Source organism: Pseudophryne corroboree, unplaced genomic scaffold (genome assembly GCF_028390025.1).
Source record: "Pseudophryne corroboree isolate aPseCor3 unplaced genomic scaffold, aPseCor3.hap2 scaffold_713, whole genome shotgun sequence".
Taxonomy (NCBI): Eukaryota; Metazoa; Chordata; class Amphibia; order Anura; family Myobatrachidae; genus Pseudophryne; species Pseudophryne corroboree.
The window spans coordinates 304,869-322,384 of NW_026970296.1; the positions used below are offsets into that span (position 1 = coordinate 304,869).

Below are 17,516 nucleotides of genomic sequence, written 5' to 3' on the forward strand. Positions count from 1 at the left end.
CTGCCACCCACCGTCTCCCCCCACTACTGCCACCCCTCTCCCCACCACTATTGCCACACGCCCTGTCTCATCCCCCTACTGCCACCACCCTGTCTACATCCACTACTGCCACTGTCATGTCTCCCCACACAACTGCCACCCACCCCATCTCCCCCCATTAATGCCACCACCCTGTTTCCCCATCACTATTGCCACCCGCCCAGTCTCCCCCCACTACTGCCACTCACCCTGTCTTCCCCCACTACTGCCACCGCACTCTCTCCCCCAATACTGCCATGCCCTGTCTCCCCCCCACTACTGCATCCGCCCTGTCTCCCCCCACTACTGCCACCCATCTCCCCACCACTATTGCCACCCGCCCTGTCTCCCCAGACTGCCACCGCCCTGTCTTCCCCCACTACTGCCACCACCCTGTCTCCCCACACAACTGCCACCCGCCCCATCTCCCCCCAATACTGCCACCACCCTGTCTCCCACCACTATTGACACCCACCCAGTCTCCCCCCACTACTGCCACCCACCCTGTCTTTCCCCACTACTGCCACCACACTCTCTCCCCAATACTGCCACGCCCTGTTCCCCCCACTACTGCCACCCACCATCGCCCCGCCACTACTGCCACCGCCCGGTCTCCCCCTCGGACACCTTAGTGCTGCTTGGGGATAATAATAGGATTTTGGTTCTTACCAGATAAATTATTTTCTTTGAATCCAAAGGGGGCACTGGAGTACTCTTGAGATATGGACGGTGTGTTAGCAGGGACAGGCACATTTAAATATTTAAATTAGTAACCCTCCACCTCCTCCATACACCAAGGTACCTCAGTGTTTTTACTGAGCCAAACAGGAGCAATAGATAGGATGAACATTAGAGAATTACATATAACATTATAACATAACGGACAACGATAAAGTTGACACATAATGAAATGGACAACTGAACAGTTGACGCGACAATAGATAACAATCACCTTAACAATTGAGCAAGTTGGTGAGAATCCGTTACCATAAGATCTACTGAACTTACCACAGGACAGGTGAAACTGCTCTGGGTGGGCGTCCAGTGCCCCCTGTGGATTCAAAGTAAAGGATTTATCTGGTAAGTACCAATATCCTATTTTTTCATCCACTATGGGTCACTGTAGTACTCTTGGGACATACCAAAGTTTCCCCCTTGGGCGGGAGAGCTGTTTGGCACCTGTAACACTAGACGGCCAAAGCTAGATGCTGATGCCGCAAACGTATTAAACTTGTAAAAGCGCACAAACGTGTGCACTGATGACCATGTAGCCGCACTGCAAAGTTGCGTCATAAAAGCTCCATGACCTGCTCCCATGACGTTCCCACAGAATGCAAGGAATGTGCTGACACATGCAGTCGGTGTTAGACTAGCATGAAAGTGCACCTGATGAATGGTCAAGTTAATCTATCTGGCCAAGGTCTGTTTGGAAGCTGGCCAACCTACTGCATCATAGAGAACAAACAACATATCCGTTTTACGTACTGTTGATGTTTGGGCTACATAAATGCGGGGTACGCGTACCACATCCAATGTAGCTGGAGTTCCTGCACCCTCTGATAATACCGGAACTACGATTGGTTGATTGATTTGAAAAGAAGATACTACCTTTGGTAGGAAAGCGGGATTCGTCCGAAGTTCCGCTCTATCATCATGAAACACCAGATACGGTGGCTTGCAGGACAAGGGAACCCAATTCTGAAACACGCTTTGCTGAAGCTAAGGCTAGGAGAAAAACTGTATTCCAAGTCAGAAACTTAACATCCACTTGTTGCAAGGGTTCAAAATTTGAAGACTGTAAAAAATCTAAAACCAGATTCAAATCCCATGGCGCTGTAGGTGGTATAAATGGAGGTTGTACTCTGAGGACACCTTGCAGGAAAGTGTGAACAGTTGGCAAAAGGGCCAAACGCCTTTGAAAGTAAATTGACAAGGCAGAGACCTGCACCTTTAGTGTAGATAAACGCAGTTCTCCATCTAACCCAGTCTGTAAAAATAGCAAAAGACGGGATAACTTGAAAGGATAACTTGAGGTCGGAAAATTCCGAGCTTCACACCACCCTATACAGGCATGCCAAATCCTTTGATAATGAGCTGCCGTTACTGGCTTTCTCTTTCTAGCATGTAACATGGTTGGTATAACTGATTCTGGAATGCCCTCTCATCTGAAGAGAGTGGTTTCAACAGCCACCCCATCAAACGCAGCAGCGCTAAATCGAGGTACAGGAATGGATCCTGTTGTAGCAGGGCTGGACGTAGCGGGAGTGTCCACGGATTGTCTGCGAGTAGACCTCTGAGATCCGAGAACCACGCTCTCCAAGGCCAATGAGGCGCCACTAATATGACTATCATGGACTGTAATTTGATCCGCTTTAGCAACTGAGGAAGCAGTGGAAAAGGTGGAAACCGATACATGAGGCTGTACGGACACGTGATTGTGAGAGTATCCACTGCCACTGCCTTTGGATCTCTTGTTCTGGACACATACTGGGGTGTTTGATGATTTTGGCAAGATGCCATTAGATCCACCTGTGGGTAAACCCACCTCTGGAGTTAGGGCCCATTCCCCTTGATGAAAATCCTGCCAGCTGAGATAATCCGCCTCCCAGTTGTCCACTCCTGGAATAAACACTGCCAACAATATCACTTAAGGATTCAAGCAACTTCCCGCATGGCCATGCGACTTTGAGTTCCTCCTTGTTTGTTGCTGTATGTGACGTCACGTTGTCTGACTGAGCCTGAACAGTGAGACTGGAGCATGTGAACTGCCTGTCGCAGCGTGTTGTAAATTGCCCTGAGTTCCAGGACATTTATCGACAGTAAACTTTCTTGTGAAAATTAAAATTAACTGCGCTTGTTATGTACCGTGCTGCACCTGGAGCCAGGAAAGAAACTACAGAGTGCACAGTCCCGCTGGACGCAGCGGGATCTGAAACGCTGCCAGCCCCGCCGGCCGCCATGCGGCAACACACATCAGAGCCACAGCGGCTTGTGAACATCCTAAGCGCAGGGAAAGGTAGGACACCTGCAAACCAGGTTAATAAAAACTCACTGTGCTGGCTACTCCACTACATATTCACTCAAAAGAGTGTAAACATTCTCGATTTAACCAAACTATTTCATTTACAGGTACCGCATATCTCTGTTAACATTTTTTCCTTTATACATAATTATTTATTTTTCATAACGCTTTCCATTTTTTCATTTTAAAAGTAAACTTTCTCGGTCTGACCAGAGACCCCGAAACTGACAATTTTGGACCACTGCTCCCTAACCTCTGAGACTTGCGTCTGTCATCAGAATAATCCAATTCCAGACTCCAAATATTTTTCTTGCTGTGAGATTGTGTACTTGGAGCCACCAGAGTAGTGGTATTCTGGCCCTTGGAGACAGCCTCACCATCTGATGAATTTGTAGATGCGAGCCTGTCCACTGTGCGAGAACATCCAGTTGAAAAGGACGTGAGTGAAATCTTCCGAACTGGAGTGCTTCGAAAGACGTCCCCATCTTTCCTAACTAACTAATCCATAAAACCTTTTAGTCCTTGACGCACGGCCAAAATACGGGTTATATTAAGTGTCATTTCACTATTTATTTTTTAATTCAGGTGATACATTGCAGCTGTATTTAATACAGTATTTTATTAAATAAATGTGTATACTTTTTACTAGGCTATATTGTGATTCATGTGGCATTTGAAACACTGTTTCATTAATAAATGTAATATTAAACTCTCCTAGCGCTCCCTTCTTTTGCTTTTTTTGATCTTATTGATAATCTGTTGGGGCAGCCCGCCCACAACTGGTGAGCAGCTATCAGAGTTTAATTGGGTCTGTGTGTACTGTGGAGCGCCGATTCAACACCAATTTCTATGTTGAAGGAGTATCTGTTGAGACGGAGCTTTGATGAGAAGGTCGTCTAAGTACAGAACTATTATCACTCCCAGGGATCTGAGATGATCTATCATCACAGACATCACCTTCATGAACACCCGAGGTGCTGACAAGAGGCCAAATGGTAGTGCCTGAAACTGATAATGGTTTTGTTGTACTGCAAACCTGAAGTACACCTGATGCAGTGGCCAAATTGGAATGTGTAAGTACGCATCCTTGAGATCCAGAGAAATCATGAATTTATGTGGCTCTAAACCTGCAATCACTGACCGCAGGGATTCCATCTTGAATCTGTAGTAAGCAATGTACTGATTGAGCCCCTTTAGGTCCAATATTGGTCTGACAGGACCATCCAGCTTTGGTACCACAAAAAGACTGGAATAGTAACCTTGACCCTGTTGGTGATCTGGGACCGGAATCAAACCTTCTGAGTCTACGAGAGACTGAATCACGTCTGCAGAACCGCCTTCTTGTCTCCTGACACAGGCAGACATGTCTTGAAAAATCGCATTGGTGGAAGACAATCGAACTCTATTTTGTAACCTTTGAACACTAAATTGCGGTTCCACCCATCTATGGATGTCTGAAACCACGCCAAGTGAAACGTCTGAAGGCGTGCTCCCACTGTCACGATCCGGGTTATTACCCCCATTATTTACCTGCTAAGTGCCTTCTGAGACTGGCCCGGCATTCAAGGCCTGGATTCCACCTCCGCTGTCTGCGGGCAGCGCACTGCATATCTGTGTCTCAAGGTTCTCCTCTCTGATTGCAGCAGCGCTGGCATGGCAACATTATATGAAACATCCATCTGTTTAAAGTATGGCATCTCCTGCCCTCTGCAGCCTCTGCCGCCATTACTGCCAATTCCCACATGTAAAGTACAGACAGACTTTCCTTCCAGTTTCAAACATAGGTGCAGCCATGTTTGTTTTTTATCATGTTGTTTTCAGCCTATCCGCTGCAGTCTGGACTCTGCCTATATTATCCAGCCAATCCAGGCTCACCAGCTGGTATAAATATCCTGCTCCAGGGCTGGGTAAGGGTCAGTGCTTTGGTTGTCAATCCTTGCATACATGTCTCTCCTGTTTGGTGAATTTCCAGCTTGACTTTCCAGGTACTCCAGCTCCTGTGATTCAGCTTCTCCAAGAGACCGGCACCAATTACCACCCTGCGGTGCAGCCTGACTCCTGCAGTGTTCCAGCTCTGCTTCCTGGCTATCTACTGCGATCCTGACATCGGATTCCAGCTGTGGACCTGCTCTGCTTCCAGCGGTGTCTTGGTATTGTTACTACTTCCATTATCTACAGCATCGCTCACTAGCCTCTGTGGTAAAGTGTCACTGGCTTCCAGCAGTGCTTGGTGTTACCATCTGCCTACAGCAGTGCTTCACGTCATCTCCAGCGGTATTCATATATCACTCTGCATCTCCTTCTACACAACATCGGACCACAGTATTCATCAATGCTCACCATCGAACTGTTGCTCCAGTGGTGAGTTCAGCACATCTTTCCTCACACCGGTTTCGTTCGGTAGTCTCTAGCAAATCTATCTACTTCACTTCAACCTCAGTGTATCAGTGCCTATCCCAGTCTCCTGTCTGCCACCTACTGGACAGTACTTGCTTGTTCCTCATTACAGCGGTTAACTGTGGCCACAGACTTTTCAACTCCGGATTTTGTCAAGGACTTTTGTCATCTTGTTCTGCATAGCCACAGTCTCAAATAGCAGTTGCATTCCCAGGAACTGTACTGCATTTAATTCTGCACTCACTGTTGAAGATATCTCATTGCCAAGATATATACTGTGTTCAATAAATTGACTTTTATATTTTACTCCATTGTTGTGGTCACGCCTTCGGGTTGATGGTGTTCAAACATCCTGCATTTCTAGGAACCTAATCTTACCTCCACGGTTCACCTACACACCAGCCCCTACATCTGAGGCTTCCCTAAGTCAGCCTCAGCCCTCAGTTGTGACACCCACAACTGAAGATCCGAGATGGGCTGGAAGCCCGTCATGCCACTGGCTTGTCGGTCGTCTTAGTGTCATGACGGTTAGTGGTTTGTTGAAAACCACGTCATCTACCATGTCTACTGTGTATGGTTGTTCCTCTAGTATGGCCTCGAAAGGACTGAGGTCTATAGGATTTGAATGCTGATCCAGAGAATTTGCATTTAGGAACCTGTAAAGGCAATGGTAGGAAAACAGACTTTCTCCCAGTGGCCTGAGAAATCCATTTGTCCAATTCAGGACCAAACAACATCTTGCCAGCATAAGGCAATGCTTCTATTCCTCATTTGGACTCTGCCTCCGCCTGCCAAGAATGCAGCCAAAGTGCACGTTGTGCTGCAACTTGTGAAGCTGAAAGGTGAGAACTAACCAGGCCGACGTCCATAGAAGCTATACCTAGATACTCAGCAGATTCACATATGTTCTTCTTGTAGGCCCAACTTAAGCTGTGTTGCCCATGCAACTACAACCTTGTTAATCCAAACTCCAACCAAAGCAGGTCTAAGAAACACCTCTACTGCTGTATACACTGACTTTAGCATAGCTTCTAGCTTACACTCTGATGGGCCTTTAAGTGTCATAGCAGCTGGAACTGGAATGGTTAACTTCTTAGAAAGTTTTGACACCAAGGAATCCACAGCCGGCCAATTTCACCATTTAGACGTCATAGACTCTGGGAACGGGTAACTAGACAGAAACCTCTGAGTCATAGAAAACCGTTTATCCGGATTCTTCCATGCTTCTGTTAACTGTTTATTCAGAGAATCTGAATAAGGAAAACACACCGGTGTTTTCCGTCTTTTAGAAAATAACATTTCATCATTTGAAAGAGGTTCTTCAACCTCCGTAAAATTTAGAACCTGATGTACTGCCCTGATGAGATTATCAATGGCCAGACTATAAGTAACCTCATTATCTGACTTCTGGCCCAAATCACCTTCCTCATGTTCCTCTTGAGCTATCAGGTCTGGCATTGAATCGTCAGAATGCAACATCGAGGAAACTGGTAAGTTATAAAACAAATGCTATCTTTCGGAACTCAGCTAGACTTGGACTTTTGTAACCCTTGCAAAGTCCTAGACATCTCCTGAGCCCCTTCTGGTATTACCCTAGCCTCAGATCTAGCCGTCTCACGCTCCTATCGTGCAGCTTCCAATTCCGATTGTAACCCAGACATTACCCAAGGAGGATCAGGGTATGGGTTCGTATTTGCAAGACATACTGTGCATGCAGCAGTTCCGTCAGGTAACACACTCTCACAGACCTTGCAGCTAAGCTGCTTTTTTGATTTTGCATTTTCCTTACTCATTATGTACACAGACAAGTAGACAAAAAACAGACAAGTCCCACGACTCAGTAAAAATGTAACTAAAGTGTGTATAACCCAGAAGTGCAGTGTACGTGGGACACACTATAATCAGTGAAACCTGTGCTGTACCGAATTCCTACTAACATCCCAACTCCTCCAGTGGGCGAGTGTCGTAGGACAGCAGCAAACTTCCTGCAAGAAGAACCAGGAAGTAAGGTTAAAATGGCGTCCTGCCATGTGCATGCCTATACTCAAGTATAATAAAGCATGCAAGATGAGACTTATTACCATATTAGCCAATATATATTGCGCTCAGCCTCCCCCCTCTCCTCCTTTTGAAGACAGAGTCGCGGCAGCCGCCGTATTCGTACTCCTCTCCTGAGCACGACAAGCCAATTGCTGCAGCAGCAGCACAAACAATCCCGGACCAAAGCTTCTTAATAATCTGGGAAGGGATTGAGTGTAAAAAAGAAAAAATCTGTGAAAAATAGAAAACCTGTGGAGAACTCTCCACGTCAAGAACCTTTGGGAGTGTGGAGGGGGAGGAGGGTTACTAATTTAAATGTGCATGTTCCTGCTAACTCTCAGTTCATATCTCAAGAGTACTCCAGTGACCCCAAGTGGATGAATAAGAAATTACCCATAGTGCCTCCGGCAACCCAACTACAGCACTAGTGCCACCCACCCTGTCTCTCCCCTCTGACGCCTCAGCACCGCTTGGGAATACTAGCCACAGATAGTGCCTCCGGCAGTCCCCACCACAACAATAGTGCCATCCAACATGTCTCCCCTCTGACATCTCAGAACTTCTTGAGGATTCTTGGAACTGCTGGTAACAGTCCATCACAGATGGAATCAAGCTGGGCAGTAAGGAGGAAGAAGCTGCTTCTGGTACCTTGGACCCCGGTCATGTAGGGCTGGGAGAGTCAGTAAGATTAATAGTCCCCATCTTACCGGCAGCCAGTGAAGGGAGTAGAGAATGGGTGTGATGTGGCAGGAACGGGCTGGTTAGGTAACAGCCTGGCTGCTGCATTATGTACAAGCTACAAGCGGTGCAATTCTTTTGCTGGGAGACCCAGGTAGAGGACATTGAAGTAGTCTATGCGTGATGATACAAGTGTATGTATGACTGTAGGTAGATCTTCTGAGGGAAATAAGTGGTGGAGTCTGGCTATGTTCCTCAGATGACAATCTGATTGTGGCAGATACCTGATGTCTAAGTGTCACTCCACCATCCAGGATACCAAGATTCCGCACATGATCAGCATTTTGTAACTCTGAACCCCCAAGCATAAGTCTGGTTGCTTTGCAAAGCTGAGCTGTAGCCCTGCCCTTTGGTGGTGAGCTTCTATCATAAAGACCTGTTTCACCAGGACTGAGTCACAACCAACTGGCATCACCCACACCTGGAGCTCAGCTAGACAACCATTTAGGATTGGTACTGGGTACCTGGAGCAAAAGACAGGTCATCTGCATAGCAGTGGTAGATGAAGGCATGACATGTGATTATTTCACCCAGTGGTAGCATGTATATTGCAAAAAGCATAGGAGATAGGATAAGAACCTTGAAGAAAAACGCATGGCAATGATGAGTATACTCCAGAAGATTAAAATGGTTCCTCACCTAAGTGATGTCTGTTGTGTGCAACAAGAGCTGATTTATTTCTCAGAGTATGGAAATGGCTTCTCACCTGTGTGACTTCTCTGATGTATAATAAGACTTGATTTCTAGGTAAAACATTTTCCACACTCAGAGCAATAAAATGGCTTCTCACCTGTGTGACTTCTCTGATGTGTAACAAGACTTGATTTCTGGGTAAAACATTTCCCACACTCAGAGCAATAAAATGGCTTCTCACCTGTGTGACTTCTCTGATGTGTAACAAGATGTGATTTGTGTGCAAAACATTTCCCACACTCAGAACATAGATATGGATTCTCACCTCTGTGACTTTTCTGATGTATAACAAGATCTGATTTGTGTGCAAAACATTCCCCACACTCAGAACATGGAAATGGATTCTTATCTGTGTGACTTCTCTGATGTGTAACAAGATCTGATTTGCGTCCAAAACATTTCCCACACTCAGAGCAAGAAAATGGCTTCTCACCTGTGTGACTTCTCTGATGTGTAACAAGATTTGATTTCTGTGCAAAACATTTTCCACACTCAGGACATGGAAAAGGCTTCTCACCTGTGTGGCTTCTCTGATGTGTAACAAGATGTGATTTCTGTGCAAAACATTGCCCACACTCAGAACATGGAAATGGTCTCTCACCTGTGTGACTACTCTGATGTTTAACAAGATTTGATTTCCGTGTAAAACATTTCTCGCACTCAGAGCAAGAAAATGGCCTCTCACCTGTGTGACTACTCTGATGTTTAACAAGATTTGATTTCCGTGCAAAACATTTCCCACACTCAGAACATGGAAATGGTTTCTCACCTGTGTGATATCTCTGATGTGTAACAAAAGCTGATTTGTATGTAAAACATTTCCCACACTCAGAACATGGAAATGGCCTCTCGCCTGCTTTAGCTGGCTGATGGGTTATAAGCTTTGTGTTCTGTGTAAAATAGATGGCATCTATAGAACAGGGAAACACTGTATCTACTGTCAGAGCTGTAACAGATGCACCAATATCAGAGTGATCAGGAGAACATTTCCCAGGATCAGAGGGATCAGCTGATAGAGCTGGATGTATAATTGGGGTAATGGGGTTATCTCCTGGAGAATCCTGTCTGCTGTCATTATCGTTTATGTCACAATCCGGGGATAACATTAGATATCCTTCTGAGATATTCCTGCTTGTGTGTCCATCTGCTGGAAATAAAATACATTATGGAAATGTGACATTTTCTGTAACAATATTAATCTTGTAAACAATAGAAGACGACTCTCTGGGACACTTAATTGTAAATGTGTGTGTATAATAAAACATAACTTTTAATGAAGGCTTTATAATATTGTGTCTCAAACTATCATTGTGTCCACCCTCCTGAGAACACTCCCAATAACAAATGTAATATTATAATAATACTTAGATATATCTCTCTCTTGTACTGGTAACTAACCATGAAGTATAAATGGAGATGTAGTCACTCGGCAAGTTCTATGTCAGCACCAATGTAAAACAATGGATGTGGAACATATTGTATGAATTGGAGATTCTAGATGAACAATAACATCAGTCATATGAGCTGATGGATCAGAGAAATGTCTCCTAACGTTACTCCTGTAAGCATTGGTAAGGTAGCATTCCTTTATGTGTGTGCTCATACGCTGGTAAGCCTGTACATGTGTTACTCACCCTTATATAAAGTATATTGCTACAGCAGAGTAGGTGTGAAACAAGGTACTTTACATGCAATACACCATATAATACCCTGTAATCATCATCATCTGCTAGGTTATAATCCACTTTTACCCCCCCCCCCATCATCATCAGTGTCTTACCTCTATTCTCTCAATAGTAATAAGGATGATGTGTGTACGGTAAGTATGATATAGAGAATTACATATCAGAATCTATACAGCTGCCGCCATACTTCTGCTTCTCATACGTGTGCTACTGGCAGCAGTGAACATCTGAGTGAGAGTGCAGGGAAGACAGCAGAGTCTGATGAGAAAGAGATTGGATCTGCCTTTGCAGGGATGTACCACACCTGTCACCCCTGTTAGTATATAAAATAATAAATAAAAGGGGCGTGATCTATCCAGACGTGCTTTCTGGAGCTCTCCTCACTAAGTGGCTTCTTATCTACCCTACCTGATAACTCTCAGCCGCCGCTGGGACCAAGACTCAATCTATTAAGTCCCCCACTCCTTCTGTCCAAAATCCGCTTGCGCCGCTCACTTCGGGCACCGTTCACTGCCGCAGCCTAGTGACACCGCTAAAGCCACAGGCTGTATTCTGGGGCTAAGTGCGCTCAGTCTTTGCTGCACGCTCCGGACTCCTGACTTGGAGGCGCTTTTGTCTCAGACGGGTGCACAGCTCCCACTACTGCTGGGGACAGAACGGGCTGCCCACAGTCACTGGAGCCCGGCGGTGGTATTGGGAAGTGAGATGGCTGCCATTTTGGATCCTGGTACCCGGCCATCGCATGCTTTGTCTTCTGCCTTCAATAAGGTTTAATATAAATAAGTGTCCTGACGGCTGGACCGGGGTCATTACACTAAATTGCAGCATTTGCCTGGAGGTGAAACTACCTTCTATTTATATGGTACCACTATCATCTACTTCCTCTCAGTCTACATGCAGAGCCCAGTATCAAGTATCGTCTGAGTACAGCTCATTACACTCCGATTACAACATCACAGTATATTATTTTGTGGATTTATCCACTGAATATATTTTGCCATTTGTGTCTCTCTGTGCTGAGTAGAGGCATCTTCCAAGGAGAAGCTGTTGCAGAGTACTGCGCTCTCAACTCAACTACTCTGGGATCATGGGTGGATCCTGAACCTTCCAAAGTCACATTTGGAACAGACAAGGAGACTGACCTTCCTGGGGACGATACTCGACACGGAAGTGCAGAGGGTGTTTCTACAGCTGGAGAAAGCGTTGGAGATCCAATCAATGGGCCGGGATGTCTTGAAACCTCCCCGGGTATTGGTTCATTAGTGCATTCGCCTTCTGTGGAAGATGGTAGCCTCCTACGAGGCTCTACAATACGGAAGATTCCATGCACGCTTCATCCAGCTGGATCTCCTGGACAAGTGGTCGGGATCACATCTTCACATGCACCAGACGGATATGCCTGTCACCGAAAGCCAGAATTTCACTCCTCTGGTGGCTGCAAACTTCTCACCTGCTCGAGGGCAGCAGGTTCGGGATTCAGAATTGTATTCTTCTAACCACGGATGCAAGCTTCAAAGGTTCGGGAGTAACGTCTAAGCATTACCATCGGATTTGGAAAAAGTATGTGTCTTGGTGTGAATCCAAGAAATTTCCTACGGTGGCTACTGACACCTCAATTACCTCAAAGTCCTTGGATGTCGTGCGGGCTTTGAAAATCTATGTGAAGAGAACTACTCGTCACAGGAAGTCGGACGCACTATTTGTACTTTATGATCCCAACAAGATTGGGTGTCCTGCTTCTAAGCAGACAATGCTGAATCAAGATGTAATGCAACTCAAATAACACAGTAAGATGTAATGCAACTCAAATAACACAGTAATGACCGAGAAATTCCACTAGAGGTCAGCGTGATCACAGACGTGAAGTCTGTGATCACGCTGACCTCTAGTGGAATTTCTCGGTCATTACTGTGTTATTTGAGTTGCATTACATCTTGATTCATCTTGATGTAACCTCCTGACAGCGTACTACTGATCCTTTTATTTATAGATTGTTTGTATTTTCCTATCTCTGAGAGGTCTCTTTGTTGCCGGCTTATCATGCCTCCAAAAAAGGTTAAAAAGGTACCTCGAATTCAGGTGGTCCTTCCGAGACCACTACAACATCATCTGCTTCTTCTTGTCAGACGCACAGCCCAGCTGTAATGGTTGAAGACGTTTTAAGGCACTCTAGATGGTCCTGTTACACAACGCTCTATACATTCTATGTCCTCTATAATTCACAGCTCCGGCAGATTCCCCCGTAGCACCATGGGTTAGGAGGAGAGGGGGAGATGCCGGGACACCGCTGGAGTGATGACAGGCAAGCGCTCCATGTATTCCCCGCTTCCACGACTCATGGCTTCAACGGCCAGACAGTAGGAGAAGGTAGGCTGCGGGTGGGTGAGCTGACAAACCTGACGCGTCCCTGCTGAGGCCACCAATCCCCGTAGTATGCGCCGCATCAGATGCCAGGAGAGCAGCTCCGCTCAGTGTCTCCCGCTGCGGTCACCGCTGATCCCCAGTCAGCCTCTCCACACGACTCCAACAGCACAGCTAGGCACTAGAGTGGACAGCCCTCGGTGAGTAGCAGCGCTACCTCGCTGAGGTCCAGGCTGTGGTGGGATCACTGCACAACTTCAGTCTGCAGCTTTGGATCCGGGTGTAGGCCATAACCTGCAAAAGCCAAATGAATGGCTCCCCGGCTCCGCAACCTACACACCGGGGTGTCAAAACACACAGAGGGGCAAGAAAGGGCCTGAAAGAGCCCGTAGGACAGCTGTAAAAGGCAGAAATGACCTATATAAGCAGGAGTTCCTTTATCTTGCTTCCTGCTGCCTTTCCAGTCAGGACACACCCCCGTGACATCATTTATTGATGTTGAAAACAAAAGTAATGTAGATTTTCGCACCAATCTAAGACCTGCGAATCTACTTTGGGAGCCACCTCCCCTTTTTTTTTTAAACAGTCCCCAGCTGGACGAGAATAATTGGAATTCCATTTCTAACTTCCTACTGGGCGTAACCCAAAATTTCCATCAGCTGTTTTGGGATGTTTAAACACAGTTGCCTTAGTTTTTAACACAGGCTCTGCTGCCTCTTCTAAGGATAGAATGACTTAGCACTAATTAGCTCAGGTAAGTCCACTGAGCTGAGACCTTCTGAAGTGTAATGAGTCCTCATCCTCTAACGAATCCTCATCTAAAACATGTGTAGACTGTGAAGATGTTGTATCATGTCTATGTGATTTACTTACCACCACCCTATCATATATATTTCAGGCTGCTTTTTAGAGAGGCTGACAATTCCCTAGGTGTATAAACCTCAGAATGAATGTTGCATGTAAGGGTTAATAGGGAAACCTATCACTGGTATAGGAGCTGGTATAAACTGCTTAGCTACATTGGATAATGTCTGTGCAAAGTAGCCCATGAAGGTTCACCAGAACCTGTGCCTGCCTCACTGTACACGTGGGTTAAGCATTGTTGCGACCCGGCGGGGAGTTGTTGGAGTGACTCTAAGGTGCGTATAAGATGCTTTTCACAAAGATCACTCAAAAAAAGTGGTAATACTATAAAAATAAAATAAGAAAACTTACGGCTGCTAAAAAACATCAGCCCTCTGACCATGGTCCGGCTCCTGCCGCACCAAACAAAAAACTGATTTGCCTGAGCCAGGAGTCGGGGATATATGGACAGGCCCGTTGCATGCTGGGAGGCCAAAAGCTTTGACCGTTTGTTGCTAATCCGCTGTCACGTCATCATATCCCAATGTTATCCTGTGGACCCTGCCGGAGAAAGATATATATATATCTAAGAGGATAGAATTTGATCGGTGTTGTTACACTGTTTTGTTGGCAGGTTACTTGATACTTTTGTCGTCATTGGTTACTATAGGTCACGTGGACGAGGTTCTCTCCATGTCCCCGGACATAGCATGTGTCAGATGACGTCACTTTGATGCGCTGGAGTGAGCGACGGACAGCGAAATGGACGGTTCCACCGGGTATATTAATGACACAGGACGTGCACATGCGTGTAGATGGTGACACTAAGACTACTGGATGATCATTGTGAAGGTCTGAGGTATTGATACGATGCAAATTTGTTGAGATATTGTTTCTTTTTCAGATGGAACCATGGGTCGTGCACATGATGCGACTGGCAAAAGGGAGACATTGGTTTTGGCCGAGGCCGGCTTTTGTTTGTTGGTGATGCCTTGTAGACAGTGAGTAGTATCCATCTACAGTGGAAGAAGCCTGGAGACCAAGAATCTCAGCGGCAGAACAGTGGGTGAAAGTAGATCATGATAAATCTGGACCACAGGCATTTAGGGCACCTAGCAACCACCAATCGTTCCAAACGCATCAGGAACTGCACCAACAGTACAATGCCGGACCCAGCCAAACAGTCCCAGATCTGGTGAATTGGAGGGCCACGTGAGATGTGGTGGCACATCAGACTGGTGCTCTGAAAACCAATCCAAGCCTTCCGGCCACTGTTCAGCCACTGAGAGTACACCTAAAGTCTAACACTAATGTGATAGCTGTTTTTATGGTAATTATTTTGAGCAATAGAGTAGGACCTGCAGTATAGTGGGGTCCCTTGTCGGGGGCTGCAGGCTTAAATGCACTGAGCAATACATGAGCTAAAACTCCACTGTTTATTATTGTAAGTTAAAATACTGAGTGCAAGACACATTTATGTATGTAGTAAGGCTACTGGGAGACCTTAGATTGAGCAATATTGGATCTGACAATTAAATTCCCAAAAGTCATAACCTCAGAACTGCACAGAGCAGGAACTATTATTCACAAGTAATTAGGAATGTGTTCATCATGAACAAGTCCACAATTACCGTCTGAAGGTTACACAATTATTTCAGGTCTACACAACTGATATTTGAGGATAAAGTCTTTAACAGAAAACACCCCTGAAGAAGTCACTATTGATGAAACGCGTTGGATGATACGCAATTTGTATTTAGAGTAAAATTGGAGTGGATAAGAACAAGCCCGCCCATGCAAGGGTGACAACAAGTGCAAAACGCTTGTCTTATGATTATACAGATATGTACTTGTCATAAGCTTTTAATCTGTTTTACTTGAAGTTCTAGATTCAAATTTCATTTTATTTCTGAATCTTATACGAATTGTATTTGGTGAGCTCAGGTCTATTGTATAGCAGGAAATATTTCATACCTGCATCATCTAACAAAATGCATATAAATTTGGCACTCCACAAAAAACAATACTAATTATATACATACATATATACACATTTACATATAATCACTAATAATAAACTTCTAATTTGTACTTTTAATAACATTATAGTGTTGTGTGTAATAACTCTCTACATGTGATGTTTGTCATGGATAGCCTTGTGTTAGAAACACCAAACCGAGAACAGGGCTGATGGCGGAGGAGGGTGTAGTATAAGAGATTACTGTAGTGACTGAGCAAGGAGAATATGTGACTTCTGTAATAAGTGTTTATTACTCACCTGTGCTGATATCTGTAGGGATCTCCTCCTCCTTACACTGCTGATCACCCCTCACATACGTCTCTTCTTCTCCCTCTATATCGTCTGCCTTTATATCAGTCACATACGTCTCTTCTTCTCCCTCTGTATCTTCTGCCTTTATACCAGTCACATACGTCTCTTCTTCTCCCTCTATATCTTCTGCCTTTATATCAGTCACATACTTCTCTTCTTCTCCCTCTATATCTTCTGCCTTCTTATCAGTCACATATGTCTCTTCTTCTCCCTCTGTATCTTCTGCCTTTATATCAGTCACATACATCTCTCCTTCTCCCTCTATATCTTCTGTCTTTATATCAGTCACATACGTCTCTTCTTCTCCCTCTGTATCTTCTGCCTTTATATCAGTCACATACATCTCTCCTTCTCCCTCTATATCTTCTGTCTTTATATCAGTCACATACGTCTCTTCTTCTCCCTCTGTATCTTCTGCCTTTATATCAGTCACATACATCTCTCCTTCTCCCTCTATATCTTCTGCCTTTATATCACTCACATACGTCTTTTCTTCTCCCTCTATATCTTCTGCCTTCTTATCAGTCACATATGTCTCTTCTTCTCCCTCTGTATCTTCTGCCTTTATATCAGCCACATACGTCTCTTCTTCTGCCTCTGTATCTTCTGCCTTTATATCAGTCACATACGTCTCTTCTTCTCCCTCTGTATCTTCTGCCTTTATATCAGTCACATACATCTCTCCTTCTCCCTCTATATCTTCTGCCTTTATATCACTCACATACGTCTTTTCTTCTCCCTCTATATCTTCTGCCTTCATATCAGTCACATACGTCTCTTCTACTCCCTCTATATCTTCTGCCTTTATATCAGTCACATACGTCTCTTCTTCTCCCGCTATATCTTCTGCCTTTATATCAGTCACATACATCTCTCCTTCTCCCTCTATATCTTCTGCCTTTATATCACTCACATACGTCTTTTATTCTCCCTCTATATCTTCTGCCTTCATATCAGTCATATACGTCTCTTCTTCTTCCTCTATATCTTCTGCCTTTATATCAGTCACATACGTCTTTTCTTCTCCCTCTATATCTTCTGCCTTTATATCAGACAGACGTTCTTCCTAAATAACCCAAAAATAGGATTTTAATACCTACCGGTAAATCCTTTTCTCTTAGTCCGTAGAGGATGCTGGGGTCACATCAAGAACCATGGGGTATAGATAGGATACACAGGAGACATGGGCACTTTAAGACTTTCAAAGGGGTGTGAACGGACTCTTCTCTCTATGCCCCTCCTCCAGTCTCCAGTTATAGGAACTGTGACCAGAGAGATGGACATTTCAAGGAAAAGGATTTATAGTTAAACTAAGGTGAGATACATACCAGCACACACATCAAGCACGCCATGCAACATGGCATTTTAACACAACGCAAGTCAACGG

The 17,516-nt window shown here is 45.1% G+C and overlaps 1 protein-coding gene across 1 annotated transcript; it reads right to left on the reverse strand.

Moving 5' to 3' along the window:
- Positions 1 to 608: 608 nt before the first annotated feature.
- Positions 609 to 17,144, reverse strand: LOC135039835 (zinc finger protein ZFP2-like). The gene is made up of 2 exons (XM_063954764.1): positions 16,076 to 17,144; positions 609 to 10,052 (listed from the first exon to the last, which is right to left on the reverse strand). The coding sequence occupies exons 1-2, from the start codon at positions 16,998 to 17,000 to the stop codon at positions 8,959 to 8,961; spliced, it is 2,019 nt and encodes a 672-aa protein (XP_063810834.1). The 5' UTR covers positions 17,001 to 17,144; the 3' UTR covers positions 609 to 8,958.
- Positions 17,145 to 17,516: the final 372 nt, after the last annotated feature.

Bases quoted from the DNA above. Each gene is read 5' to 3' on its own strand.
- LOC135039835 (XM_063954764.1), bottom strand. From the start codon at position 17,000: ATGTATGTGACTGATATAAAGGCAGAAGATATAGCGGGAGAAGAAGAG. The intron at 10,053-16,075 runs GTGAGTAATAAA...TATTTCCAGCAG, and splicing joins CCCTACAGATATCAGCACAG to ATGGACACACAAGCAGGAAT.